Genomic DNA, 27,337 nt, shown 5'->3' on the forward strand with positions numbered 1-27,337 from the left:
TGCTGTGGCTGCATCTTATAATTGCAGATCTTGCATCAAGCAATGGTTTAGATGAGATTGTCAGGAGTTCAGCCTACACTCGAGTAGTAGTGTAGAGACACATAGTAGTAGTAGTACTAGTGCAGAGACACATGCCTGACTGGCATGTTCCCTCCCTCCTGGTTGATCGTCTGGGAGCTTCAAAAGCTTTCTTCACCCCAAACATCACAGCGACCAATGCCAACCGACACCAGCACACTTAGGGATCTGCAGAGTTTCGCATCATGCGCGTGACAGACCTCAGCAACTCAGCATTTTGGCTAATCTACTTTATTTACATATAAACACACACAGAGCACTGCAACATGGCTCCCTCTCTCTCTAGCATCATACAGCAAAGAGAAAAAGAACAAAGGACAATAGTCCCACTTCACAGAACACAGTAACACAAACATCCTGTCTCCGTCACTTCCTACTCTGTGGAGTCAAAACATAAACCATCATGTGATAGACAACTTTCCTATGACTGCAATCATGGAGCAGGAATTCTAACAGAGATAACCACCAAAATTCCATACTGACTATAAGAAGATCAAACCTCTCCATTCTTAAGGAAATTAGCCCTGAGTGCTCACTGGAAGGACAGATCGTGAAGCTGAGGCTCCAATACTTTGGCCACCTCATGAGAAGATAAGACTCCCTGGAAAAGACCCTGATGTTGGGAAAGATGGAGGGCACAAGGAGAAGGGGACGACAGAGGACGAGATGGTTGGACAGTGTTCTCGAAGTTACCAACATGAGTTTGACCAAACTGCGGGAGGCAGTGGAAGACACGAGTGCCTGGCGTGCTTTGGTCCATGGGGTCATGAAGAGTCGGACACAACTAAACGACTAAACAACAACAACCCACTTTCTATCTTACACAAGAGCCTAGCTCTGATCTGTTACCTTCATTTGGCCATCCTTTTGTAATTAACACTCAAGCGAATCAGAAAATTAACCCCCCCCCGCATAATTTTTAACAGTTTTTATACTAAAAATATGAAAGGATAACCAAGCTATCCTTTTATGTGCCCGCAAGGCTTTCAAGTCACAGATGAGCTGAGCTGTAGGAATCAATATCTGCAGTAATTAACAATGTGTTTTCAGAGGAAAGGAGAGAGAGGATGAATCTCAAGGGGCAGAAACCAAAGCATTTCTCTTAAACTGTGTTGAAGAAAAGGGCATCGCGGTTGTGGTTTCCTTCCCAAGGAATCCTGGGAAGTGTAGAGGGGGCATTTAAAAGAATCCCAAGCCCCTGGACCAGAATGCACCTCCCATAATCCTGGGAATAGAAGAGCACGAGAAATTCTGCACAGAAGTGTCTCCTCTGAAATTTCAGCCACACGGGGGCTATTCCTTGTGGCAAGTCAGCAATGTGCTCATGCGAGCGGGATGAGGTGCTGCCTAATTTGGCCGTCTCCAGGCTGTTCCAAAACACACATCTTGGCTTCATCTGGCATTCTGGGGTGCATGCATTGCAATAACTGAGTCTTGATGTTCCAGTCTTTAAAGGTGACGACGCACACTTGGGTAATGCCGTTGTGTTCTTACGATGAAGTGGGCAGGAGACGAGTATGATTGTGTCTACACAGATTGGCAGAACGTGTTGATCTGCTCTGCGCTGGGCAATGTCAGTGCACAGATGTGCTTCCCCCCAACTCGGTGCCCTTGTAGCTGTTGTTGGCTGTCGTAAGACTCGTCGTGCCACCTTGTGGGTATAAATAGGAACTTGAGAACTGCCAATACATCACCGTCATCAACCCAGCACCCTCCAGCTGTGCCAGCTGGTCTCATGGGAGTTGTAGTCCAAAACATTGAGAGGTCTGCAGGCTAACAAAAACTGCACTAGGGAAAAGATTGCTCACAGGAGTGAGAAGATGTTGGACTCTGGCAAATCCTTGGGGCAGTTTCGGGGGGCGGAGGGGACCTCATTAACACCTGTTGAAATTCTTGCAAAGAATGAACCTGGGTAAATTTTGCTCTGATCCTTCAAGGAAGGGGTCATATACTCAGCATCACCCAACACAGATTACACAAAAAGGAAAACTCACTGTGCCAACTCATAAGAAAAAAATCAAAAAAACATATTAGGGCAATACCATCATCTATTATTATTATTATTATTATTATTATTATTATTATTATTATTATTATTATTATTATTCTCCTCCTGCAGTGTGGCTGATTATCTTCTTTTGAACAGCACAATTGTCAAGATATGACAGGCGCTCAGTATCTGTACTTTCCAGAAACAATGGAAGGCAATTTTTCAGACAGTCTCTCCCAGGTGAATGAATGGGTCTTTGCCATCAGGGTCTATTTTGTGTTGTTTTGTAAATATATCTGGTGTTTTGTGTGTGTGTCTTAAACTCTTCTTTTTTGCTACTTCTCTGGAACATTGCCTTGAGACATTCATGTGGAAAGTGGTAAAGAAAACAACAGTGATAACAGCAGCAACAAGAAGAGGCCAGATAAAATTTTGCAAAATAGTGTGCATGCTTTTGAAGTACCAATTGGTTATATTTTCTCTCCCTCTCTCTCTCTCTCTCTCTATATATATATGATAGATAGATAGATAGATAAATATAGATAGATATAGATAGGTTATTTATTTATATATTTTTTAACATATCATTCCCAAGTCGTTTAACATATTTTCTTATATTATACAATGTTTTGGATTTCCATCAGCCACCTCTGAAGATTTTTCAATCTTTATTAATATTTGAATTGGTTTTCAAATAGTTCAAATATTTACACTGATGGGTTATATTTTCTATGCCGCTTTTCGTTCAGACGAATCCTGGAGCGGCTCACAACCAACGAACAACACAACAGAATATAATAGAACACTGTGAATACAGCATAAACCATATGGAATAATGAACAAATAATAAGTGAAACAATTACAATCTCTAGAACACTCTTAATGGAACAACGAAGAATTAAACATTGCAATGAAAGCAAAAGTAATATTCTATGATTCAGAAATCAGTACAGCAGTTATAATCTATAAAACAGTATCAACAACATGATAACACTTATTTTTTTATCATAATAATATTTATTAAAGTTTCAAAAAAGTTACAAAAATGAGAAAGAAAAAACAAGAAAAAAGAATACAAAATGCAGAAAAGTAAAAGCAATTAAAAACATTTCCCTCTTTCCATGTCTTATCTTTCATTTACTTATTTCCCTGACCTCCTCACACCTCCCTTTTTTGTATTCTAGTTCAATTAAATATTCCAGCAAATCCTTTCCAACTTGGTTTTTATCCTAATAGTTTATCCTAATGTAATATAATTTTACATTCTCGTCTTTCAACAGTTAAAAAATCAATTTTTACCTAATCTTTTATATCATTCCTGAATTTTACAATGTTTCTGTAGATAAACTTTAAATTTTCTCCAATCTTCTTCCACCAACTCTTCACCTTGGTCTCGGATTCTGCCAGTCATCTCCGCCAGTTCTATATAGTCCATCACTTTCATCTGCCATTCTTCCCGGGTGGGTAAATTTTGTGTCTTCCAACACTTTGCAATAAGTATTCTTGCTGCTGTTGTTGCATACATAAAAAAAGTTCTATCCTTCTTTGACACCAATTGGCCAACCATGCCCACTTAAGTTATCCAGAGCTCTTCATAAGGCTAGATAAGGGATGGGGAACATTTTTTGGCCTGGGGAACATGTTTCTTTCTGAGGGCCACAGGCCAACAAGGCAGGCTAGTTTTCTTCTACACGCTCCACTGTCTGTCCCCTATCTGCTCTCTGTCCAGACAAGCAAGAATGGCAAAAAATTGAGGGGTGGGTGAAGGAGGGCTAGTGAGGGATGTGGGCCAGGGAGCATTCAGGGGGAGAGAGAAGAGATGTCTGGAGAGCCACACTGAGCCCCTGATTTGGAGGTTTCCCATTCCTGGAATCAGTGGCGTAGCGTGGGTTGTCAGCACCCGGGGCAAGGCAAGTAATTTGCACTCCCTAACCCGTGGATTTGCGCTCCCTAACCCTAACCCACAGATATTGCGCCCGGTGCGGCCGGCCCCCCCCGCACCCCCCCGCTACGCCACTGCCTGGAATAGATGGCAAAGAAAGAAAGCAGTGTCAGAGTGGGGAGGAGGGAGAACTTGGCTGATGGAGACGCCATGAGTCTGCATCTAGACCATTTGGGGAAGCAGAATTTCCACTTCTATGGAGGCATCAGGTTACAGCTCAACCTGCTTGGAGCAAGATCACCATTTAACGGAGATCAGTCAGGCCCTTGACCATTAAGGCATGCCCTCTTCCTTGTACGGTGGTATCTCGGTTTACAGACACTTCAGGTTACACCTGCCTAGGCTTCCAATTTCCTCCCCACAAACCAGTTCACTATAGTCCAGTGTGTTCAAAATGAATTCAGCTCGCTTTATCATTGGAGGCCACAGGAACCACTAAAATAAGGAAACAACCAAGTGTCTTTCTAACAACCCAATCTCTCGCCACCCGAATGGGCTGCTCCTGCTCAGAAGCTGTTGTGCTGAATATCTTGCTGCTTTCAGGCTCAGCGGTATCTCAATGGTAGAGCATCAGTTTTCCAAGCAGAAGGCCCCAGTTTAAGTCCCCAGCACCTCCAGGGAGGGCTGGGAGAGAACCCTGCCTGAAACAATGGAGTGCTGCTGCCAGCCAGTGTAGGTAGACCAATGGGCTGACTCAGCAGAAGGCCACTTTCAATGTCCCCAGTGCAACATAAAAGGAGACATCACCTTGCCTACAAAGGTCCGTATAGTTAAAGCTATGGTTTTCCCAGTACAGTGGTACCTTGGGTTACATACGCTTCAGGTTACAGACTCTGCTAACCCAGAAATAGCACCTTGGGTTAAGAACTTTGCTTCAGGATGAGAACAGAAATGGCGCAGTGGCGGCACGGCGGCAGCGAGAGGCCCCATTAGCTAAAGTGGTGCTTCAGGTTAAGAACAGTTTCAGGTTAAGAACGGACCTCCAGAACGAATTAAGTTCTTAACCCGAGGTACCACTGTACAGATTTTAACACACATCCGTAGGGGAACTTGCAAGCCTGACGGGAGCTGCTCTCGGCTCGGTTGGAAGCTTTCCCCCAAGATGAGACAGCTGGTCCTTCCCTATGACAGCAGATGACTCACGAGAAAACATCTTTCTCATGTTCAGATTTCACATCTAGCCTGCCGTTTTGCCAGTGAGCCTCTCTCTTAAGAGGAGCTGCCCAGAACGTCTATGTGACTTCTATCGTTGAGGGCTGTAGCTAGGAAATAGATATTCCTGGATACCAGAGTCTGAAGTAACAGTTTTGGATCTAGCAGCATCCCCCAAACTGGACAGAGTGCAGCTCTTGTGGGAATGTTCAGGGTGGCAGGAGAGGATATATTGTTTATTAATATCCTTCTTAACTTGCGCTAGCAAGTTCCTTTACTTAGCAGAGTTTACATTCCTCTTTTCACGCACAGCAGATAGCTGGTTGCAGGCTCGCGTGAGCCTCTCACTATTAAACAACCCAATCTGTCTCAGATTGAATTGTACATTCCTGGTAAGTTCCGTTGAATCCCTCTTAAAAAGAATAAAGACACCACAATCTTATTCAAAGATGATAAAAAAGTTTACTCACATCAGTTCACAGTTGGATTCCTGAAGGCGGACTTACCATATTTTTTGCTCCATAGGGCGCACCTAGTTTTTAGGGGGGGGGAAATAAAGAAATAAAAATTTAGCCCCAAAGAGCCCCAAAGATCAAAGAAGCCAAGACAGCAAGCGGGAACTCCCGCCGCGCTCAGAAGGCTTGCGGATAGCTGCCTGAAGCCTGCATTCGCTCCACAGGATGCACACACATTCCCCCTTCATTTTTGGAGGGGGAAAAGTGCATCCTATAGAGCGAAAAATACGGTAGTTACAAATATGTACTGTATATGTAGATCTGCCCCATAAGGGGGAATAATCCCAGTGCTTCTAGCTGAAAAGCTAGCAGAGCAGTCCTAGCTAAAAGCTGGTCAAACGATGAAGGAAGTCAAAGAGAGTGCTGCGTGACTCGTCCTTTTGTTACCTGGACAGGTAAGGCCACACTCACCTATCACATGCAAAGGAAGGATGCTCCAACCGGGAGGAACAGGAAGTTTCGACTGATTGGACCAAACATTGCTCCACACGTCTTCTCTAGCATTACAAGAAATGCTGTACTTGACGGCCTCTCATGGATCACACCCCACAGCTCTATCCTGAACAGGGTGCCTCCCCATCTCTCAGGCTTGAGAACTTGCAACATGTCTTTTCAGGATTCAATTGATTGACCAGCATCCATTCCATCATTGCCTTCAAGCACCAGTCAACACCTCAGTTGCCTCTCCTGATTCAGACGGAGCTGAGATACAAAGCTGGGCGTTAGTCACAATGGAGATACCTCACTCTAAATCTCCTGTTGACAGATCCTAATGGTTTCAGGTAAATGCTAAACAGCATGGGGGACAAGGCAAAACTCTGCAAGGATGCAAATGTTTCAGGGGGAAATGGCAACGAATGGGAAGTGAGCAACATGACCCGGAGAGGATTTGGGAGGATGAGCTCAGCATCCTGGATCTTAATTATGCTGCTTAAAGGTAAAGGTAAAGGGACTCCTGACCATTAGGTCCAGTAGTGACCGACTCTGGGGTTGCGGCCCTCATCTTGCTTTACTGACCGAGGGAGCCGATGTACAGCTTCCGGGTCATGTGGCCAGCAGGACTAAGCCGCTTCTGGCAAACCAGAGCAGCGCACGGAAACGCCGTTTACCTTCCCGCCGGAGCGGTATCTATTTATCTACTTGCACTTTGACGTGCTTTCGAACTGCTAGGGTGGCAGGAGCAGGGACCGAGCAATGGGAGCTCACCCCGTCGCGGGGATTCGAACCGCCAACCTTCTGATCGGCAAGTCCTAGGCTCTTTGGTTTAACCCACAGCGCCACTCACATCCCTTCATTATGCTACTTACTTTTACTAAAACAAAACACAACCCCCCCAGCATTGTTAAGTCTATCAACCAACCACATTTCTGGCTTTCCCCCACAAATATGTTGCTGAGGAAAAAGACCTGTAGGTTGTTTTTGCTTGCAATCCTCACGGTGGAGCATTTTAACACCCGAGAGTTGTATCCATTGCTGCCATTCTGCTTGTGCAACAGAAGCGCCCCTCCTCTGAAGGCAACCCATGCTGTGCACCCTCAAAAACTTCTCCATAGGGTAAGTGGGTTTGGGGGGGAACATGCAGGGAGAGGAATAGGAAGTCCCATTGCCCAAGGGGAATTATGCTCATGCAGCATTGGATACAATCCTGGTTCTCCAAGCCCCCTGCCTTCCTTCAGCAGAGAGCCAGTGTGGTGTAGTGGTTAAGAGCAGTGGACTCGTAATCTGGTGAACCAGGTTCACTTCCCTGCTCCTCCACATACAGCTGATGGGTGACTTTGGGCCAGTCACACTTCTCTGAAGTCTCTCAGCCTCACATACCTCACAGAATGTTTGTTGTGGGGGAGGAAGGGAAAGGAGATTGTTAGCCGCTTTGAGACTCCTTAAAGGTAAAGGTAAAGGGACCCCTGACCATTAGGTCCAGTTGTGGCTGACTCTGGAGTCAAGGTGCTCATCCCGCTTTACTGGCCGAGGGAGCTGGCGTACAGCTTCCGGGTCATGTGGCCAGCATGACTAAGCCGCTTCTGGCAAACCAGAGCAGCGCACGGAAACGCCGTTTACCTTCCCGCTGGAGAGGTACCTATTTATCTACTTGCACAGGCCTGCTTTCGAACTGCTAGGTTGGCAGGAGCAGGGACCGAGCAACGGGAGCTCACCCTGTCATGGGGATTCGAACCGCTGACCTTCTGATCAGCAAGTCCTAGGCTCTGTGGTTTAACCCACAGTGCCACCTGCATCCCTCAGGGTAGTGATAAAGCGGCATATCAAATCCAAACTCTTCTTCTTCAGCAGGGTGGGCATTGACCAGGGCTAAGGCAACCGTGCTCCAAGATCACTGCCCTTGCAGGAGACAGGGTTATGGGTGTCCTGCTTTCAATCAAATCACTGAGCAGTGCAGGTTGTCATCCTAGAGTAATTAACCTTGGATTTACTGCAGCGCCTTGTAAGTCATTCCTTTCCTGGGGGAGCAGGGCTTACGTGGTGTTCTGTGCACCAAGCTGTTTTGCATCGCCAGTGTCAATGGTACCTTCCATTGGGGACACTCAGCAGGGAGTGACATTGCCACCATTAATGAGCAATGCCCAGTGCCCTCCGAGAACTGCTGATGCCAGCTCTGCTGTCACCCTGGTCCTCTTTTCCTTCCTGGACTTGGAAATGCCCTTTAACGGCAGGACCGATCTGGAGTCAGTAGGTGTACAAACACTGTGGATGCCGAAATCTCAGGCGTGGTGTTAAAGAAGACATGCTACCAGGGTCTAAACACAGAGTCTAGGGCAGCGGGCAGCAAACTTTTTCAGCAGGGGGCCAGTCCACTGTCCCTCAGATCTTTTGGGGGGGCGGACTATATTTTTTGGAGGGAAATGAACGAATCCCTATGCCCCACAAATAACCCAGAGATGCATTTTAAATAAAAGGACACATTCTACTCATGTAAAAACAAGCTGATTCCCTGACCATCCGTGGGCTGGATTTAGAAGACGATTGGGTCGGATCCAGCCCCCGGGCTTTAGTTGGCCTATCTATGGTCTAGGGGCAATGTGTGCTGGTCCCATGGTTTACCCGAGAGGCAAGGTCCAAGACAGGTCCATGGTCGAAGGTGCAATGTGGAGGCAGTCCATAGTAGCTGCAGCTGGGTGCAGGGCAGGGAGTCGGGTGAAGCCAGGAACAGGCATGCAAGCAGGGAGCCAGGGCTGGTCTGGAGCTCAGGCAGAAAAGCAGGACAGGGTTCAGGCAGGAACTAGCAACCAACAATGTTGCTCCTGCAACTTGGGACTGGGGCTGGCTGGCTTTTATCTGCCCCGAGGCATAGGGCGGCCCCGATCCTCTGGTGACTCGCCTCTCCTGGCCTGGAGGCGAGCACTCCTCCTGCGGGAACTTAGTTCCCTCCACCTCTCTGCCCTGAGCTTCTGTAACTCAGGAGAGGCTGGAGGGTTACCGGACCCAGAGGCAACCTCAGCTTCCTCTGACGGGGCGAGAGTGGAGCACCTGCAGGGAATGGGGCATTGCCAGCGTGATGAAGCTGCTCTGGCGAGCCAGCACCAGCACAGCACACGGAAACGCCGTTTACCTTCCCGCTAGAAAGCGGTACCTATTTATCTACTTGCACTTAGGGGTGCTTTCAAACTGCTAGGTGGGCAGGAGCTGGGACCGAAAGACGGGAGCTCACCCTGCCGCGGGGATTCGAACCGCCGACCATGCGATCAGCCCTAGGCGCTGAGGTTTTACCCACAGCGCCACCCGCATCCTTGCATTGTATTAGATGAATACAAATATTGTATTGTTGTTTAGTCATTTAGTCATGTCCGACTCTCTTGTATTTATTGTATTAGATAAATACAATTTTTTAAAAAAGTGTGCTCTCTAAAGCAGTATGCAAAAGGTGGGGATAAAAATGTCATGGAAGTAAGGGTGGGAAGTCAAAATTTTAAGAAAGCATATATTGAAATTTAAGCGAATCTGTAAAAATTGTGAAAATCAATAAAAATTTATGACCTGGAGGGGAAACGGATTCCTTCCCACACATTTTGTCTCTGGCCTGCCCAGTCGCTAAAATTATTGCATCCTCCTGGCTCTCAGGCCGTGTTTCTGCCTTTCCGTTGAGCGAAAGGAGCAACTCCCTCTCTCCCTCTCGACCTCCCATCTAGCTGTGCTTGCTTAATAATTTAAGATCCGTCTCTCGCTAATCCGCTGCCTCTGATTGGCTGACTCAGCAAGGCACTTTGGTCCTTCTCTAAAAAATTCATAAGGCGTTTGGAAGTGGGAGGCTGTTTGCTGCCAGTGCTGAGTCGGGGCAATTTGATCCATCCGCTGCCCTTCCATTGGCGAAGGCGGGTTGCTCCGGCAGTGCAAATAAAATAAAATAAAATAAAATAAAATAAAATAATAAAATAAAATAAAATAAAATGCCCAGGCCAGGTGGAGTGGCTTTAGCAGACTGCTGAAATTCCTTTAGAAGGGACCTTCCTGCACGTGGTGCTAAGGAAAATGCACATAGGGATAGTTTAAATAGTTAGAAATAAAGAAAAAACACCATGCAAGGTGTCACTCATCTGTCATTCATTCCAAGCAGTGCATGGGGACGCGACTTCAGCTTTGCAAGTTCTAGGGTTCTCTAGAGGAAAGTAAAGGAGCAGAATCTTTGGCGGTATGCTGCCTTCTTTTTCCAAAACTCCATTGGCCTGCCAACCTTGTTTGATAGAGTTCATGAACGTTGATGCAGTAGTTCTTCATGTTCTCTCTCTTTTTTATATATTTTTTAATTGACAATTTCAACATAACAAATTATCAAAACAAATCATCTTCTTTATTTCCCCCCTTCCCCCGTCCCAGCTCCCCAACAAACCCTCCCCCCCTCCCCCCAAAACTTCCCTCAGCTCCTCTCTCTGATTTCTCAACACATGTTGTTCTCTGCATATTGTAAAATTGTATACATCCTTGTATTATCTATCTACTATGTTAACCCTCACAAAATTTGTTTATGTTTATTCAAAACCTGCCAAGGAGTCCAGTTCATTTTGTTGTCTTTTTAAGTAATTTGTAAAAAGTTCCCATTCTTCTTTAAAGTCACAGTTGCCCTTATCTTGCAATTTGCATGTCAATTCCACCAGTTCTGCATAGTTCATCAATTTCTCTTGCCACTGTTCTTTTGACGGGGTTTCCTCATTCTTCCATCCTTGTGCTATTAAGACTCTTGCTGCTGTTGTAGCGTACATAAATAAGTTCTTTGTTTTCCTTGGCAGGTCTTGTCCTACAATCCCTAACAAAAATGCTTCTGGTTTTTTTTTGTTTTTTTTTTACAAATGTCATTTTAAACATTTTCTTCAACTCATTATATATCATTTCCCATTTTTTAAAAAAATTCTCTGCATTCCCACCACATATGGTAAAAGGTTCCTTCCTTTTCTTGACATTTCCAACATATGTTTGACCCAGTTTTATACATTTTTGCTATCTGTACTGGTGTTACATACCATCTATACATCATTTTCATGTAGTTTTCTTTCAAAAGAGAACAATCTGTAAAAGTTCTTCATGTTCTCAAGGCCTAGAGCCCCAGTGGAGGTGTTGGCAAAGCCAGTTCCTCTCAACTGCCCCAAGTCAGCAGCTTCACACTCCTTTTGACATCACCACGGATGTTCTTCATCCAGGAACTGAAGATCCAAACTGTGATGGTTTCCCAAGGAGACAGTACCAGGTCTCTCTGGAGGGATCCTTTCTGCTCTGGCCAAATTCCAGACAAATCTGAATCAGCTCTATTTGGTTCAGGATCTGGGATCTGGCTGGATCTGGTGCATAGCCCAAGGGGCTTCTTCTTAGACCACCAGCTGTCAACAAATATATGGACAACAAAATTATCGTCATCAACAGTAGCAACAATAGGCAAAGGAGGGGAAGTTTGACAGGACGGTCCCTTGGTAAGAATCCTGTATATAGCATCAGCACACATCCAAAAGACATGTGCACGCTATACGATGTATCAGCAGAGTCAGCAGAAGCAAGATTGTGTAGGAATTGTGGCATCAAGCATTTTATTACATCTCATGTCAGTGGTGTTACAGCCTCACTGAGGATGTAGGCTGACTTATCGACATTCTTTGACATATATACCTGTACAGAGAGCATATTAACGCCCATCGTCTTCTGCAACAATGGTAGCTTTATCATGTATAATGAGATAAGAATCCAATGTCTCTATTTAGACCAGGTCTCTCCACAGTTTTAAGTTTGGTAATAAGTTATTAACAAACAACTTATTCTCATTATACATGATAAAGCTACCGTCTTTTTTGCCATCTCACCCCTTGCTTTTTCCTGTAAGACCAATTGCAGTCGTTAACACTCGTCAACCGGTTTACCACACCTATCAGCCAATCACCCATTCCCACCACCCTTCTGAGTAATACCCCTCCCCACCGTCTCACTATATATAAAGGTCTGGTGGCTTCTGTTTCAGTGTGTCTGAAGATGTGTGCATGCAAACAAAAGCTCATACCAGTAACAAACTTCTTGTTGTTGTTTAGTTGTGTCCGACTCTTCGTGACCCCATGAACCAGAGTACGCCAGGCACTCCTGTCTTCCACTGCCTCCCACAGTTTGGTCAAACACATATTGATAGCTTCAAGAACACTGTTCAACCATCTCATCCTCTGTTGTCCCCTTCTCCTTGTGCCCTCCATCTTTCCCAACATCTTTTCCAGGGAGTCTTCTCTTCTCATGAGGTGGCCAAAATATTGGAGCCTCAGCTTCAGGATCTGTCCTTCCAGTGAGCACTCAGGGCTGATATCCTTAAGAATGGATGCGTTTGATCTTCTTGCAGTCCATGGGACTCTCAAGAGTCTCCTCCAGCACCATAATTCAAAAGCATCAATTCTTCAGTGATCAGCCTTCTTTATGGTCCAGCTCTGACTTCCATACATCACTACCATAACAAACTTAGCTGGTGCTACTGGAAGGATTTTTTAAATTTTGTTTCTCGAATGGTGTGACTTTATCCCCAATGGCACACTCTTCCGTTGTCCCTTGAGACAGATGGATGCCAATAATTTTCATTCTATTCCTTCTCCAAACTCTGAGCAGCATCGCTTCCAGCAACTCCAGAATTTGGAATATTCATGAACATCCCATTGCAGCTCAGCAAATTGTTGGGGAAGGCTTGCTCTCTGATAAGAACGAGCTTTGCTATTGCCAAAGCACAACTAGGTGTCTAGAGCAATTATTGACATTTCAGTTGTATTTTTAGCATACCAGCAGGTGCCCTTTGTGTTTGTATGTAAAAATTGGAAATGAGTTGGAGCAGGGATGGAAAGCTATTGTTGTGTGCATGCAATATTAACATGGCAAATCTGAATGCTTCTCAAAACATACAAACAGGGATTTCTTTCAAGCAGCGATAGGTCAACTACATTGCGATTCTTCTGGCCAGAGAGCTGGTCTCATCAAGCCCAGAAGAAAGGTGAGGAAGACCTTCCAAAAGGTTAAGCAGGGGAGAATTCATATGAAAGCTTCAAATCATTAGCATTTTCTAATCTAGCTGGATGAATCTGCTGAAGTTTCGTGCCCTGTTGCAGGACATCTTTGGGATTCTTGAAGCCGCAGCTCTTGTGGAGAATTTTCAGAGGCTGTGATAGCTCTGAAGGCTGGGTTGATGCTGTCCGCTTATGGCTTATTATTTTGAAAAAGCATTTGACATTCTCTTATTACACAGGTGTTGTTAGGCACTCAGATACCCGTCCTCTTCAAGCTTTTTAAAATACCGTATTTTTCCCTCTATAAGACACACCAGACCACAAGATGCACCTAGTTTTTGGAGGAGGAAAACGAGAAAAAAATATTCTGAATCTCAGAAGCCAGAACAACAAGAGGGATCGCTACACAGTGAAAGCAGCAATCCCTCTTGCTGTTCTGGCTTTTGGGATAGCTGCGCAGCCTGCATTCGCTCCATAAGACGCACACACATTTCTCCTTACTTTTTAGGAGGGAACAAGTGAGTCTTATAGAGCAAAAAATACGGTACTCCCCCCACCCCAGCATTTTGCGGTGTTTCTGTTTCTCTGTGTTGCTGATTTCCAGGTTTCTTTCTCCTCTTGCACAGCTCCTTAAGCATTTTAATGGGAAAAAACCATGGTTAGATCTGATGCATAGATAAATGCATAAATATAGGTCTTCTTTTTTTTTACAGTAGTAAAATAGAAAAATGTGGAAGAAGCTTTGAACACATGTAAGGACTAGAGAGCAGCATGCTAGGCTTAGGTCTAGAAAATCTGGATCCAAACCCTACTTTCAGGAAATGGATTATCAGAGTTCTGTGGAGCAATATGCCCTGAGACTCAATTTCCTCGGGGGGCCACTAGGGGGCACATCAGAAGATGGCTGATAATAACATCTCTCTGACCCATACGAGGTAATTTGGAGGCTATGATGGGGGTAATTAGCCTCCTTAACCCCCCCATAATTGTGGGGGGGGGGACGGCCCTTGCCTGCTGTGCCCTGTACCACCCCCGAAATTGTGGGGATGGGGGCACTAGGCACAAAGCCCTCCTGTGGGACTTTGGCACTCCTGGACACCGTCCCTGATTCGCGCCACTAGCTACAAGAACTTCAAAAGAAACAATTTGGACGAGGCGAATTGCACATACTTCAAGGAAGGAGGGGGAGTAAAGACTGCTGATAGAAGACATCTCTGATAAAACAAGACAAGAATAAAACATGAGAAGATACGTCAAGATATGGTACGGCAAATGACTGAGGGGGGAAGGAAAATAAACTTCCCTTTCTTTTTCTATGTGATTAAACAAGAATCCCCTCCCCTTATGAGTCAGAAATGTCGTTTTAAGGATTTAAGGCTGTGTGGAGATAAACTTTCGAACCAATGCATGTTTAAAGACGAACCTGGAAGGTATAAGAACTTTGGAATGACGTAGTTAAAAATGCCGTTGCCATTTTGGGAAGCTCTGTCGAAGGCCTTGAGTCTGGGAGGAGAAAGAGAGAAACAAAGCTGTTTATATATTGTGGATTAAACTCCTCAGTGGGACTTAAGAGTGACAGCTTCGTAAAATTATGATGGAAAGAGCGATATTATCTATGAAGGAGATGATATATGGAAACCATCTGGACTTGGATTGGAAGAACGGGAAATTCACACAGGATTATTATATTGGTATTTATCGGCTTAAGGAGTCTATCAGAAGAGATCATAAAGAAAAAAGAGAAAATATATGAACAAGATGCGATGTGGAAACAGCAAGATAAGACTGGATAGAATTATGAACTCTGTTTGGACTGATTGGGACTGATTTGGACATTAACGCAATAGCAAGAAGATGATCAGAATCCCCCTTCGGATCTTGAAGTATGGGTCCCCCCAACAAAATTTAAAATTCGGCTTTGTAATTCGGAATTTATGTGATGTGATTTAATTTGATGTGATTGGCCAGTTAATAATTTTTTTTAAAAAAAGAGACTCAATTTCCTCGTGTGCAAAAATTAGAACAGCAATGGCCTGCTCTGCCAGGTTGTTGTAGAGGTGACTTTAATGAAGATAGTAATGTAAAACACTTTGTACATGGGTGGTCTTATCTACAAAATAAGATACATATGTGCAATAAGCAATGCTAATTTTTTCAGGGGCATGGCTTGTCAGATTATGGGGAACCAAAGCAGAAGGCAGAGGATAGAAGACAGATGCCCGCCAAAAGGTCGACCGAGATGTTTGTCAGTCAAGAGTGACTAAGGGAGCTAAATTTATATAGTCTGGGGAAAGGAAGACTCGGGCAACATGGTCACAGTCTAAAAATAACTTCAAGGTAGCAATATAAATGAAGGGAGGGAATTGTCCGTGGTCCCAGAGGAAGGGTAGACAAGGAGCAGTGGCTGGAAGGTAAAGAAGGAAAAGTTTGTTTTGGAGATTAAAGGGGGTAGAGTTAACTTGAGAGTCCCTTGAGAGTTTTTCATCGTACAGAGGTGGATATTCAAGGGCTATTTGATCTGGGAATGGGTTAGAGGTGTCCCAGCTAAGCTCCATATATATATGTCAGCTTTCTATCTCAAATCAGCCCCAAGAAAAAATAATCCCATTTTCCAAAAAGCTGTCACAAACCAGAAATCACTTGATTGACCATTGCTCAGACCATTGGAAGCATCTAAAGAACTCTACAGTGGGTTATCGCTCTATAAGGTGAGACAATTCACATTTGCAGAAGAATTTACATGTAAAATAAGAGTCATGTGTGGAAAAGTGAAAAAAATATCACTTTGTTAGAGAATGATATGATTTTATTACATATGTTTAATAAACAAGAAAGCAACATTCCCTCTCCATCTCACTATGCAAGACGTTGGAATTTGTGATGCTAACACTCTTATAAAATGTATATTGTATTTCATGCCTTTCCCAAATTTCAATGGTTTTCATTACAGCATTTTACTCACAATGATGAAAGATAACCAGGGACTGTGTTTGCTATTCTCTTTCTTATTCACTACGCAATCACAGAGCAGCAAATATCGATTAACTTGTAATTGTTGCTGTGAATGTAATATGAAACTTAAGATGATTGTGGAACGAAGGAGAGTTATCTTTTCCTTTTTATACCTTTTACTGGAACATGCTTTGTTTCTTTGTTGTGAAAAAAAAATCAACAAAAGTATATAAAAAACAAGCTAACCAGAAATTATTAGGTACAGACATGGCCATGCTCTCCTAAGCGCTCCGTGGTTTGGAAATAGTATAGGTTTCTCCAAGAAAGATGGGAAGAACGTGGGCAATTTCTCTAAGCACTCAGTTATCCTCCAGTAGGGCCTGCCCAAGACATTTTGCCACCTGAGGCAGACCCCAAATGGAGCTTCCTCCTCTATGCGAGGGAAGAAGGGGTGAGTGAAGACCTACATACATCATGAACATGGAGGGGAAGAATGACTTACATTTCGATCTGCTGCCTCAGTGGTTCTTGCCGCCTGAGGCAGCCGCCTCATCTTGTCTCATGGGTGGGCTGGCCCTGTCCTTCAGTGTCCACTATCCTTTCCCTATAGACAAAAGATTTTTCTCACAATCACAATGCTTCTTTTTCATTGTTGGTGGTAGCAGCAAGTTGGTGTGCAGCGAGAAGAGTGAATCTTTCTTCTCTACTCCAGTGTCTTGGCACATGGGGTCAGAGTATGCACAGGCTCAGGAGACCAAGGGAAATGTCATTTTCCTGAAAACTCTTCTCATTGCCATTTGAATACAATTCAAAGTGTTGGTGCTGACCTTTAAAGCCCTAAACGGCCTCGGTCCTGTATACCTGAAGAAGCATCTCCACCCCTATCATTCTGCCTGGACACTTAGGTCCACCTCTGAGGGCCTTCTAGCAGTTCCCTCACTGAGAGAAGTCAAGTTACAGGGAACCAGGCAGAGGGCCTTCTCGGTGGTGGCACCCGCCCTATGGAACTCCCTCCCACCTGATGTCAAAGAGAACAACAACTACCAGACTTTTAGAAGACATCTGAAAGCATGCCTGTTTAGGGAAGCTTTTAATGTTTGATTCATTACGGTATTTTAATATTTTGTTGGAAACCACCCAGACTGGCTGGGTATTACTACTACTACTATTATTATTACTGCTTTGGGACCAGAGTCCTGCACTGCCAGCAAGAGCTGTCCAGTAGTTCAGGAGCCCAAATTGTTGAAGCATGTTGCATCAGCAGCTGCTGTGTATCAGTGGAACAGTTTTCGATCTTGTCCTGGAAGGTGAGCAGGCTAAAGTTTGGATTTGGGTTTTTCCACCTGAGTAGGGCCCAGGGATGGGAGTCCTTGTGCTGTCAGGTGGGCACTGACTTTAGAACATAATACAAGTCTGCTAGATCAGACCAATGGCCCAGTATACCTGAAGGAGCGTCTCCACCCCCATCGTTCTGCCCGGACAGTGAGGTCCAGCGCTGAGGGCCTTCTGGCGGTTTCCTCATTGTGAAAAGCAAAGCTACAGGGAACCAGGCAGAGGGCCTTCTCAGTAGTGGCACCCACCCTGTGGAACGCCCTCCCACCAGATGTCGAAGAGAAAAATAACTACCTGACATTCAGAAGACATCTTAAGGCACCCCTGTCGGGGAAGTTTTTAATGTGTGACATTTTAGTGTAATTTTGGTCTCTGTGGAAGCCACCCAGAGTGGCTGGGGAAACCCAGCCAGATGGGAGGGGTATAAATAAATTATTATTATTATTATTATTATTATTATTATTATTATTATTATTATTATTTTATTATTATTATTATTATTATTATTATTATTATTATTATTATTATCCAGTATCCTGGTCTCACAGTCGCCAAAGAGATGCTTGTGGAAAACCCGCAAGCAGGATTTGAGCACAAGAGTCCTCTCCCCTCCTGTAGTTTCCAGCAATACGTATTCAGAAGCATTGCTTCCTCCAACTGTGGAGGCAGATCATAGCCATTGTGGCTAGTAGCCATTAAGAGCCCTCTCCCCCTCATGAATTTGTCTAATTGTCTTTTAAAGTCCCTTCAGTTCTGGGATTCCACGTTGATACATCACTTCCTATGTTCACGAGCACTTTCTCTTTAAATTGCATATTCCAGGACAAGTCTTTATCTACACTAAAGCAAAAAATAACAATACAGCTTTCAGAGACTGATGCTGGTGGTGCTGTGGTCTAAACCACTGAACCTCTTGGGCTTGCTGATCAGAAGGTTGGCGGTTCGAATCCCTGCAATGGAGTGAGCTCCCATTGCTCTGTCCCAGCTCCTGCCCACCTAGCAGTTCGAAAGCATGCCAGTGCAAGTAGATAAATAGGTACCGCTGCGGCAGGAAGGTAAACAGCATTTCCGTGCGCTGCTCTGGTTTCCATTACAGTGTTTGTTGTGCCAGAAGCGGTTTAGTCCTGCTGGCCACATGACCCGGAAAAGCTGTCTGTGGACAAATGCTGGCTCCCTTGGCCTGAAAATGAGATGAGCGCTGTAACCTCATAGTCACCTTTGACTGGACTTAATCATGCAGGGGTCCTTTACCTTTTTTTACATTTTGCAAATTGAAAAATTTCCCTGTTCATGGGGTCTTGGGGATGGTCTCGAAGGGTCTTGGGATCCTGTTCTGACCCTCTGCCCAACTCACTGGGGAAATGGGCTATAATAACAGCACTTACTCAGAAGGCCGTGTCAAGTCCAGGAAAGACAGGGAAATAAATAATAATAATAATAATAATAATAATAATAATAATAATAATAATACATTTTATTTATATCCCGCCCTCCCCAGCCGAAGCCGGGCTCAGGGCGGCTAACAACAATAAAATAATACAACATTCTAAAATCATTTCATTAAAATTAATTCAACTCAAATTGATGGCAACCATTAGGCTAACGTTCTGTGAAGATTGCCAAAGGAGGGAGTCAGGCTGTGCCCTGACCAAAGGCCTGGTGGAACAGCTCTGTCTTGCAGGCCCTGTGGAAAGATGTCAAGTCCTGCAGGGCCCTAGTCTCTTGTGACAGAGCGTTCCACCAGATCGGGGCCACAGCCGAAAAAGCCCTGGCTCTAGTTGAGGCCAGCCTAACCTCTCTGTGGCCTGGGACCTTCAGGATATTTTTGTTTGAAGACCGTAAGTTCCTCTGTGGTACATACCAGGAGAGGCAGTCCCATAGGTACGAGGGTCCTAGGTAAAGCCAGGGTCTGCCTCAGAGGAGGCAGAAGTGGTCAGCACCTTGGACAGAGCCCTGTGAGAAAGCTGGCTGCAGTGCTCTCAGCAATGGCAGGGGAGATTTGCAAGGTGCAAAGGCCTTCTGAAGATGGACCAGCCCAGCCCACCTGTTCGCTCCACCGCCTCTGAGAAGTTGTTTCTGCCCTCAAGAGCTACTGCTGTGTCCTGCAGCTGTGTGTGGGGATGACAGGGGCTACCCTGGGACTCAGAGTGGGGGAATGGTGTTTCTTCAAGAAGTCTTTGCCTCCACACTCATGTCCTCCTCTGTTTTCAAGTTTGGGTTGAGGTGGGTGGGTGGGGGGTACAACACTGCAAAGTGAGACCATTCAGGGTGTGTCAGGACCTTTAATCTGCAGCTGCACCAAGCAGATCTGGGTGGTCATATAATAATAATAATAATAATAATAATAATAATAATAATAATAATAATAATTTTATTTATATCCTGCCCTCCCCAGCTGAAGCCGGGCTCAGGGCGGCTAACAACAATAAAATAATACAACATTCTAAAATCATTTCATTATGAAATTAATTCAAATCAAATTGATGGCAACCATTGGGCTAGAGTTCTGTGAGGCTTGCCAAAGGAGGGAGTCAGGCTGTGCCCTGGCCAAAGGCCTGGTAGAACAGCTCTGTCTTGCAGGCCCTGCGGAAAGATGTCAAGTCCTGCAGGGCCCTTGTCTCTTGTGACAGAGCGTTCCACCAGATTGGAGCCACAGCTGAAAAAGCCCTGGCTCTAGTTGAGGCCAGCCTAACCTCTCTGTGGCCTGGGACCTCTAAGATGTTTGAAGACCATAAGTTCCTCTGTGGGACATACCAGGAGAGGCGGTCCCGTAGGGACAAGGGTCCTAGGTAATTGTGCTGGGCCTGGAGGTAACCTGTGAAATGCAGTCCAGGACCGGACCAGAATCCGAAGGTTCTGCTAGGAGTCAGTCCAACAGGGCCAAGGCAGGACACCACGCAAGGACAGATACAGGATCTAGCATACAGCAATGTTGCTCCCACAACCTGGGGCGGGGTCCAACAGCCTTTTATCTTTGTCAAGGTAGCGGCCGGTCCTGATCCCCCAGCAACTCACCTCCCTGTCTCGCCCGAAGGCGAGCACTCCTCCTGCGAGTACTCAGGTCTCTCCTTCTCTCAGATCTTAGTCACTGTAGCTCGGGAGATGTCAGTGGGTTACTAGACCCAGGGGCCGCCTCAGCCTCCCCTGACCCAACCAGTAGTGGAGCAGCTGGAGGCAACGAGGTAATCTCCGCATCTGGAGCCAGGGCAGGCTCCGGCCCCTGACTCGGCCCAGGTGGTGTTTGATGCAGGGGAACCTGTGCAGCCTGGGACTCTTCAGGACCAGGCCCCAGACTTGGTTCGGATGATGCCTGAGGCAAAGGATCTGGTGCAGACTGAGACTCTTCTGGTTTCGAGTCTGAGCCCGAGTCCCAGGCCATCACAGTAATACAGCATGGACATGGTAGGTGACAGGGCTGCTTAGAGGTCCTCTTCCTTCTCGGAGGCCTCATCCAGTTCTGGGCTTGTCCCAGCTGGCAGTAGGTCTGATAAGCAGAAGCGCTGTTAGATGGATTTTGTGAGCCTTTATGGTTGCTAAGAAACTTATACCTGGAGCTTGGGAAAAGAAACACCTACCGTATATTGCACAATTGGTTTGAGGAGCTCACTGCCTTGCCTACATTCATACCTGCATCATATAGATGTCAAATCTGTGTGGATACTTGCTCGAACATCAAGAGGGCTTATATTACTGTATATTAGATGCTTAACCTAAGACACATGTAGTGATGATTACTGTATCTGTAATGTGAGCCAATATTGTGAGGTGTTGTGTTTGTTTGCTACTGTTAGTATTATTTGTATATTATTTCTTTTTTCTTTATTTTATCTTCTTCTTTAATTCCCCCTTTCATTTGCAAATGGAAAAAATAATAGAAAAGAAGATAAGAGGACTTTTAGACGGAAAAGAGAAAAAATAAGTGCTATAGGAGGAGGAGCAAATCATCGAGAAGTAAATGAAATATCTGGATCAGTCTTTCCAGTGGATGCTATCGGAGAGATATCTCCTACCTTTGCAACCTATTTTTTTTGGGGGGGGGGGTAATATGTAAAACAATGGGCTTATCCACACCTCCATTTGCCCTGCTGCCTATCCCAGGGGAAGCCCATTCTTTAGTGTTGAATCAGAACAAATGGCAATTGATTGTTCTGTGGATTGCCATGTGTTCCAATTTAGCACGAAAGAGTGGTTTTTCTGGAGGAAAGCAGTGGGGAAAGGCAGAATCTCTTGGACTCATGCCTAGAAAGTTTGGGGCGAGTGGAAAACAGTTCAGACTCATGCTTTCTAGACACGGGGCAAGTGTAGATGAGCCCTTTGTACAACAAAGATGACAAAAGATGAAGCTTTCTTTTTCTCTTGCATATCCCAGGACAAGTATTTATTGATGCTAAAGCAAAATAAAATAAAATAAAACAAATACACCTTTCAGAGATTGATACAAATTGATTAATTGAAAATTGACAAGATGCTGGGGCCAAATTGACATTCACCAGAGAGTTCTTAAAGAACTCAGGTATGAAATTCTTGATATTTATTGTTTTTTAAATGTGAAGCTTATCTCCAAACCTGGCCTCCTAACCAGAGTATTGTACACAAAGTAGAGTATGCTTTCTGCCCCAGAATATCGGTAGGAAGCATTATTAAGGCTAGAACTGTCAAATGCAAGATAACACAAGAAACAGAAAGCAACTGAGGATGATTACAGGTAGAGAAGGCACATCAAACCATCCCCTTTCACATCACATTATTGTCCCACAATTGTCCTTGGGTATGAGGAGTCCAGAATCCATATTTCTTTTTATAATGAATAACAAAGGAGAACCAAACAGCAGAGAAGTTGTCTGTGTTTTGATTCTTGCAGCGTGCCCATCACTGACATATTAATTTTTCCATTAGCGCTAGACTACATATCTGTTGGTGTCAGTCCAAGAACAGCTCTGCAATCAGAGTCCTCCGACGCTTTGCAACGGTTAATTTTGCCACTGGCATAAGGTTAAGTAATATGTTATTTCAGGAAGGCAATGCCACATGAAATTTGGGGTTTACTGAAAGCCCATAATGGTTTGATGTTTTATTTGTCTATTGAAAGCTCTTTATGGTTTGTTATTTCACTTGTTGCGGCCTGATGCCAACTTTGTCAGCTGTGGCGCTCTGAACCAAAGTTTTGTGCTGCTGAAAAGCTTGCTTGTTACCCTTGTCAACTCTGCTGGGCCAAGAGAACAAACTGCCGGGACCCTTTTGCATTTTTTTTAAAGCCATCAATTCACAATTGCACGGGCTTTATGTTTTATCTGCTGTAGCTTTGAGGAAGCACCTTGCATCTCAGAGCTTGCAATCATATTCTACCATGGGACTGCCTCAAGATTATTTTGAATACAGCAGCTTTTGTCTTAAAAATATCTTTTCGGCACAATATATGGGTTTGTTTTTCTGTCTTTTGCAGCTTTGTGCATACGTATGATTAATCACAGCTCAGTTCTGCATGCTTCTTCTTCTTCTTCTTCTTAACCGAGAAGGGCGGGGTATAAATAAAAATTTATTATAATTTATTCTCCTTCTTTGGCGATCACTCATAGCTGAGTAAGATTGTCTTCCATAAACACGGATTTAACAATGAGTCCGTAAGTGACTGTGGAGGCCAATTCTGGATCCACGCGTCCTTCCACAGTGGGGACATTGTTTTTCAGGTGGGAGTTGATCACGGTGTGGATTTGCCAAGCGTGCCTTCCAGTGTGGTGTAGTGGTTAAGAGCAGTGGACTTGTAATCTGGTGAACCGGGTTCGATTCCCTGCTTCTCCACATGCAGCTGCTGGGTGACCTTGGGCTAGTCACACTTCTCTGAAGTCTCTCAGCCCCACTCACCTCACAGAGTGTTTGTTGTGGGGGAGGAAGGGAAAGGAGAATGTTAGCCGCTTTGAGACTCCTTAGGGTAGTGATGAAGTGGGATATCAAATCTAAACTCTTCTTCTTAGCATGTTTTTCCCTTGCGACCTGAGTTCGAGTGTCAGTTCTGCAGAACCCAGGCTCTGGTTTCTTTGAATAAGGTCGTTGAAGGATTGTGCTTTGTGTTCATAAAATTGTAGAGTTGGAAGGGACCACCGGGATCTCAGTTGGTAGAGCATGAGGCTCTTAATCTCAGGGTCATGGGTTCGAGTTCCACACTGGACAAAAGATTCCTGAATTGCAGGGGGTTGGACTACATGACCCTAGGGTCGCTACAATTCTATGCATAGGAACCAACACTTAGGGACCGAGCTCCAGGGGTACCAACTTAAATCAAATATTGGGGGAGGGGCAGCCAGGTAAGCCCTGCCCTGAATAACTGATCACATGACGTGGTGTACCCATATCATTTGCCCATCAACGGAGGTGAGGGGACTTTATTGGGGGCTCGAGACCTCGGCCCCTAGCAGTTGGCTGATATGCTACGGTTCCTTTGCCACCCCAAAATAAAATATTTGAAGGGGCTAGCCCCCCCCCCCCAAGTTGATTGGCATTGCCATTCAAATGGTGTGCATGGATGCCTGCTTTGATCGATCATGCGGGGAGAGCCATACCTGGGCCCCCCAATATTTTATTCAAATATCGACGGTATATTTGAATAGAATATTTTGATGGTGTGATTCCCCCCGCCCCTCCGCCTGCGCCGTTGCCAAGGCTGCCGGCAGCCGGAGAGAGGCGCAGGAAGGGTTAAGGGAGGGGGCGCGGGGAGGCACCGCCGGCGTCGGGGCGGAGCTGCGCCAAAAGCAGGCGGAGAGTGGGCTGCCCAGATTGCAGAAGCTCCTTCTCGCTTCCCCTCCACGCCGCTCCCCCTCCCGGCCACCCGCCGCCGCCTCCCTCCCCTCCGCTCCTCCGGCTCCTTCGCCAGCGCGGGGAAGCTGCGGCATCCTCCGCCGCAGCGCCCGCTCTTCTTCCTCCTCCCTCCTCCGCGCCTCTTCCTCGCCGACCGCTCCCCGCAACCCCCGCCATGCCACGGCCCCCATCCGGCCCGGGGCAGCCCCTCCGCCCTCCTCACCCTCCTCCTGCTCCCCCCTCGCAGCCCCTCTGAGACCCCCCTCCCCATCCTCCCCCCCATCGCCTCCCCATCGCACCCCCCCCCAAAAGCAGGATGGTGCAGAAATCGCGCAACGGAGGCGTGTACCCGAGCGCGTCGGGCGAGAAGAAGCTCAAGGTGGGCTTCGTGGGTCTCGATCCCGGCGCGCCGGACTCCACCCGCGACGGCGCGCTGCTCATCGCCGGCCCCGAGGGTGGCAGCAAGCGCGGCTCCATCCTCAGCAAGCCCCGCTCGGCCGTCTCCGGCAAGCCGCCCAAGAGGAACGCCTTCTACCGCAAGCTCCAGAATTTCCTCTACAACGTGCTCGAGAGGCCCCGAGGCTGGGCGTTCATCTACCACGCTTACGTGTGAGTAAAGGGAGCCGGCGGACGGGCGGGAGGTGGTGGTAGTGGTCTCAACTGGGGGGTGGTGGGGCGGCCGCCTTAAGACCCACCACCGCTCCAGCCACGTAGGACCATCTCTCCATTCCATCTCCCCTGCCTCCACATCTCTTCTGGCAAGCCGAAAGGCGCCCGCACCCCATTAATCGATAACCCTTTGAAAACCCTCCTTCCAATCCTGCCCCCTCCAGCCACGGGCCCCTCCATCTAGGATTCCTTCCTCCCAGCCAATTCCCCCTTCTCCATCCTTGCAGCATTCCCAACCTTTTTCTACAGCAGCTTCCCTCCCTCTTCCTCTTCTCCATCCGTCGCTGTACCATTCCTTCCATCTATCGTTCAGTCCACCTAGGCACCTAGTCGGGAGATCTCCAGTTGTAAATATCTGCCTAGCCACCTACCCTTCTGCCGTCCATCCTTGGAGATCGCCTACCATAGCCCCCTCTCTCTCCCCCTCTCTCCCATCCTACCTATTTGTCTTGGCTGTATCTGGACGGAAGTGCTATCTGCAAGCCGTATCTGCAAGCTGCAAAGAGATGAATAGGCAAGGCAAACTGCTACCTATTTCCCATCCCTTCCCGTGCACCGATTTGTGCCAGTTCCCCCTGCTCTTTGCGCGGTAGGGTTACTCGCCAGTTTGCTACTCTTAAAAACAACCACACAAAACCAGAAAAAACCCTGCCATAACCAGTTAGTTTGGGCCTCGATTCTGGCGCCAGGCTGCTTTGCTTGCAGGGATGGGGGTTGCTTAGCCATCGATCCATCATTGGGTAAAAACAGAAAAAAAGGTGAGAGATGTAGCAACAACCGGGAAGGGGGGTGGGGAGGAAGAGACGGGAGGGTAGAAAAAATGACTCACCCTCTCACTAATCTAAAAACAAAGCAAAACAAAGAAAACCCAAACAAACCAGGGAGCCATCCATTGAAAGTGGTAAGCTGCATATCTAAAGAAACAAAACAAAAGGGAATTGTGTTTCCTACAATGCATGAGTTACCTGTGGAACTCATTGCTACTGTATGTTGTGATGGCAGACTGCTTGCATCCATAGGCTCAGGGGAGCGCAAGATTGGATTGCAGTTAGTTTTTGGGTTATTCAGGAACTTGGGTTATTCAGCTCCATCATCTCAAAGGCAAGATCCCAGGATTGGGCATCGCCAACTTTCCCTGTTTTTGTATCTCTCTCTGAAAAAGACACACGTCTAGCTGCCTCTGGCAGAGTGGTTGGCCTGCTCTAGTGGATAAATGTTCATTTCATTTCAGAGCCTGTTTGCTTGTGTCTTCATCTCCCCTCTCCGCCACTTCCAGCCAAATGACAGCTACCTGCTATCGGTCATGTTACTTTCTTTGCAAACAATTGGAGGAATAATTGCAAGCGGGGGGGGGGGGGGGAATGACTTGCCGTGTACTGTCTCCCCAAGGGCTTCATGCAGTAAATCAAAGTTACTGTTGAGACAGCATTTTGGGATTCTTATGATGATGCTGCCCAGCCTCTGCCAGGCTCTATTATCATCCTCTCTACTAGACCCAATGTACAGATGGGGAAACTGTTTCTCTTCTGATGGAGAGCTTTTATACAACCGGTTGGGCCTAGACGGCTGCAGAGATAGAACCCCAGTCCCGTTTTTTGCCCAATATTATGCCTGCTGGAACACAGTGTCTTTTTCTTCCCAATTTTAATGTGGAGCAATTGCTCCATCCTTTTGTCCCATGTGCAAAGGAGCAAGGACTTCTATGTTGAATGTCTGTATGTACAGCAGATGCGATTCCGTATTGGCTCAGATCTGTGGAGCAAAATTGCTCACTGCTTTGCTCCTGCCTTGGTGTAGTCTCACCGTAGCACTATCTCGGGCTGAATGGTACACAGACCCAGCTATCTCACCCCTCCATGGCTTTCTCTCTCATCATCCCCTTCATTTCTCCTACTCCCCTGCCTGCTTTTAGATTAGAAGCGCCTCTGTAGACCCAGCTCCTCTATTTGATGCTCGAAGTGCAAGGCTGCACAGCTAAGACGTCTTGGTCGCCTGCTTCCCCTCCTTGCACTGTTGACGTTGGAGATACTGGAGAGATGGCTCTAGAAAGGGATGTAAATTGGAGCTGGGAGCTTTCTCATCAGGAGCAGAGAGGGGAGATTCAGGGACAAAAGGCAGATGTTGACACACCAGGGCTTCAAGGGATGGCTGCATGGATATAATTGCTCAGCTGCAAGAAGCATGTGTGTGTTTCTTTTTTAAAAAATATCAAATTATAGAAAAGACGGGCAGGGGATACAAGTGAAAATGCGATGATTAATCAAGCATAGGTTGCTTTTGCAATGCACTTAGTAAAATTGCCACTCATTTACGTGCAGCACAGCCGTTCCGTTCTAGCTATATTGACAGGTATAAGCAAGATTTGTACTTTGTCGGGTATGAATCAACATCAATGGGTGTCTTGTATGGGGACAGGTGAAAATGGCTAACAATTCAGTCCTATGCATGGTTA

General features: G+C 46.0%; 1 protein-coding gene and 2 long non-coding RNA genes across 12 annotated transcripts in view; 2 read left to right on the forward strand and 1 right to left on the reverse strand.

Moving 5' to 3' along the window:
• Window positions 1–11,030: 11,030 nt before the first annotated feature.
• On the reverse strand, window positions 11,031–25,465 carry LOC309373268. The gene is made up of 3 exons (XR_014169923.1): window positions 25,326–25,465; window positions 16,595–16,696; window positions 11,031–11,499 (listed from the first exon to the last, which is right to left on the reverse strand). It is a non-coding gene; the product is annotated as an uncharacterized lncRNA (long non-coding RNA).
• The window catches only part of LOC309373294, a 150,005-nt gene continuing 136,259 nt past the window's right edge, over window positions 13,592–27,337 (forward strand). The window contains exon 1 of the long non-coding RNA XR_014169952.1: window positions 13,592–13,684. This is a non-coding gene — a long non-coding RNA (uncharacterized lncRNA). The remainder of the gene's footprint in view (window positions 13,685–27,337) is intronic.
• KCNQ2 (potassium voltage-gated channel subfamily Q member 2) overlaps window positions 24,244–27,337 on the forward strand; it is a 137,573-nt gene continuing 134,479 nt past the window's right edge. For all 10 annotated transcript variants that reach the window (XM_081916756.1, XM_081916761.1, XM_081916759.1 and 7 more), the window contains exon 1: window positions 24,244–24,825. In XM_081916756.1, coding sequence (XP_081772882.1) covers window positions 24,533–24,825 — 293 coding nt within the window. In that variant the 5' untranslated portion in view covers window positions 24,244–24,532. The remainder of the gene's footprint in view (window positions 24,826–27,337) is intronic.

The sequence above is a fragment of the Podarcis melisellensis genome, assembly GCF_964234715.1.
Source record: "Podarcis melisellensis genome assembly, chromosome: 6".
NCBI lineage: Eukaryota > Metazoa > Chordata > Lepidosauria > Squamata > Lacertidae > Podarcis > Podarcis melisellensis.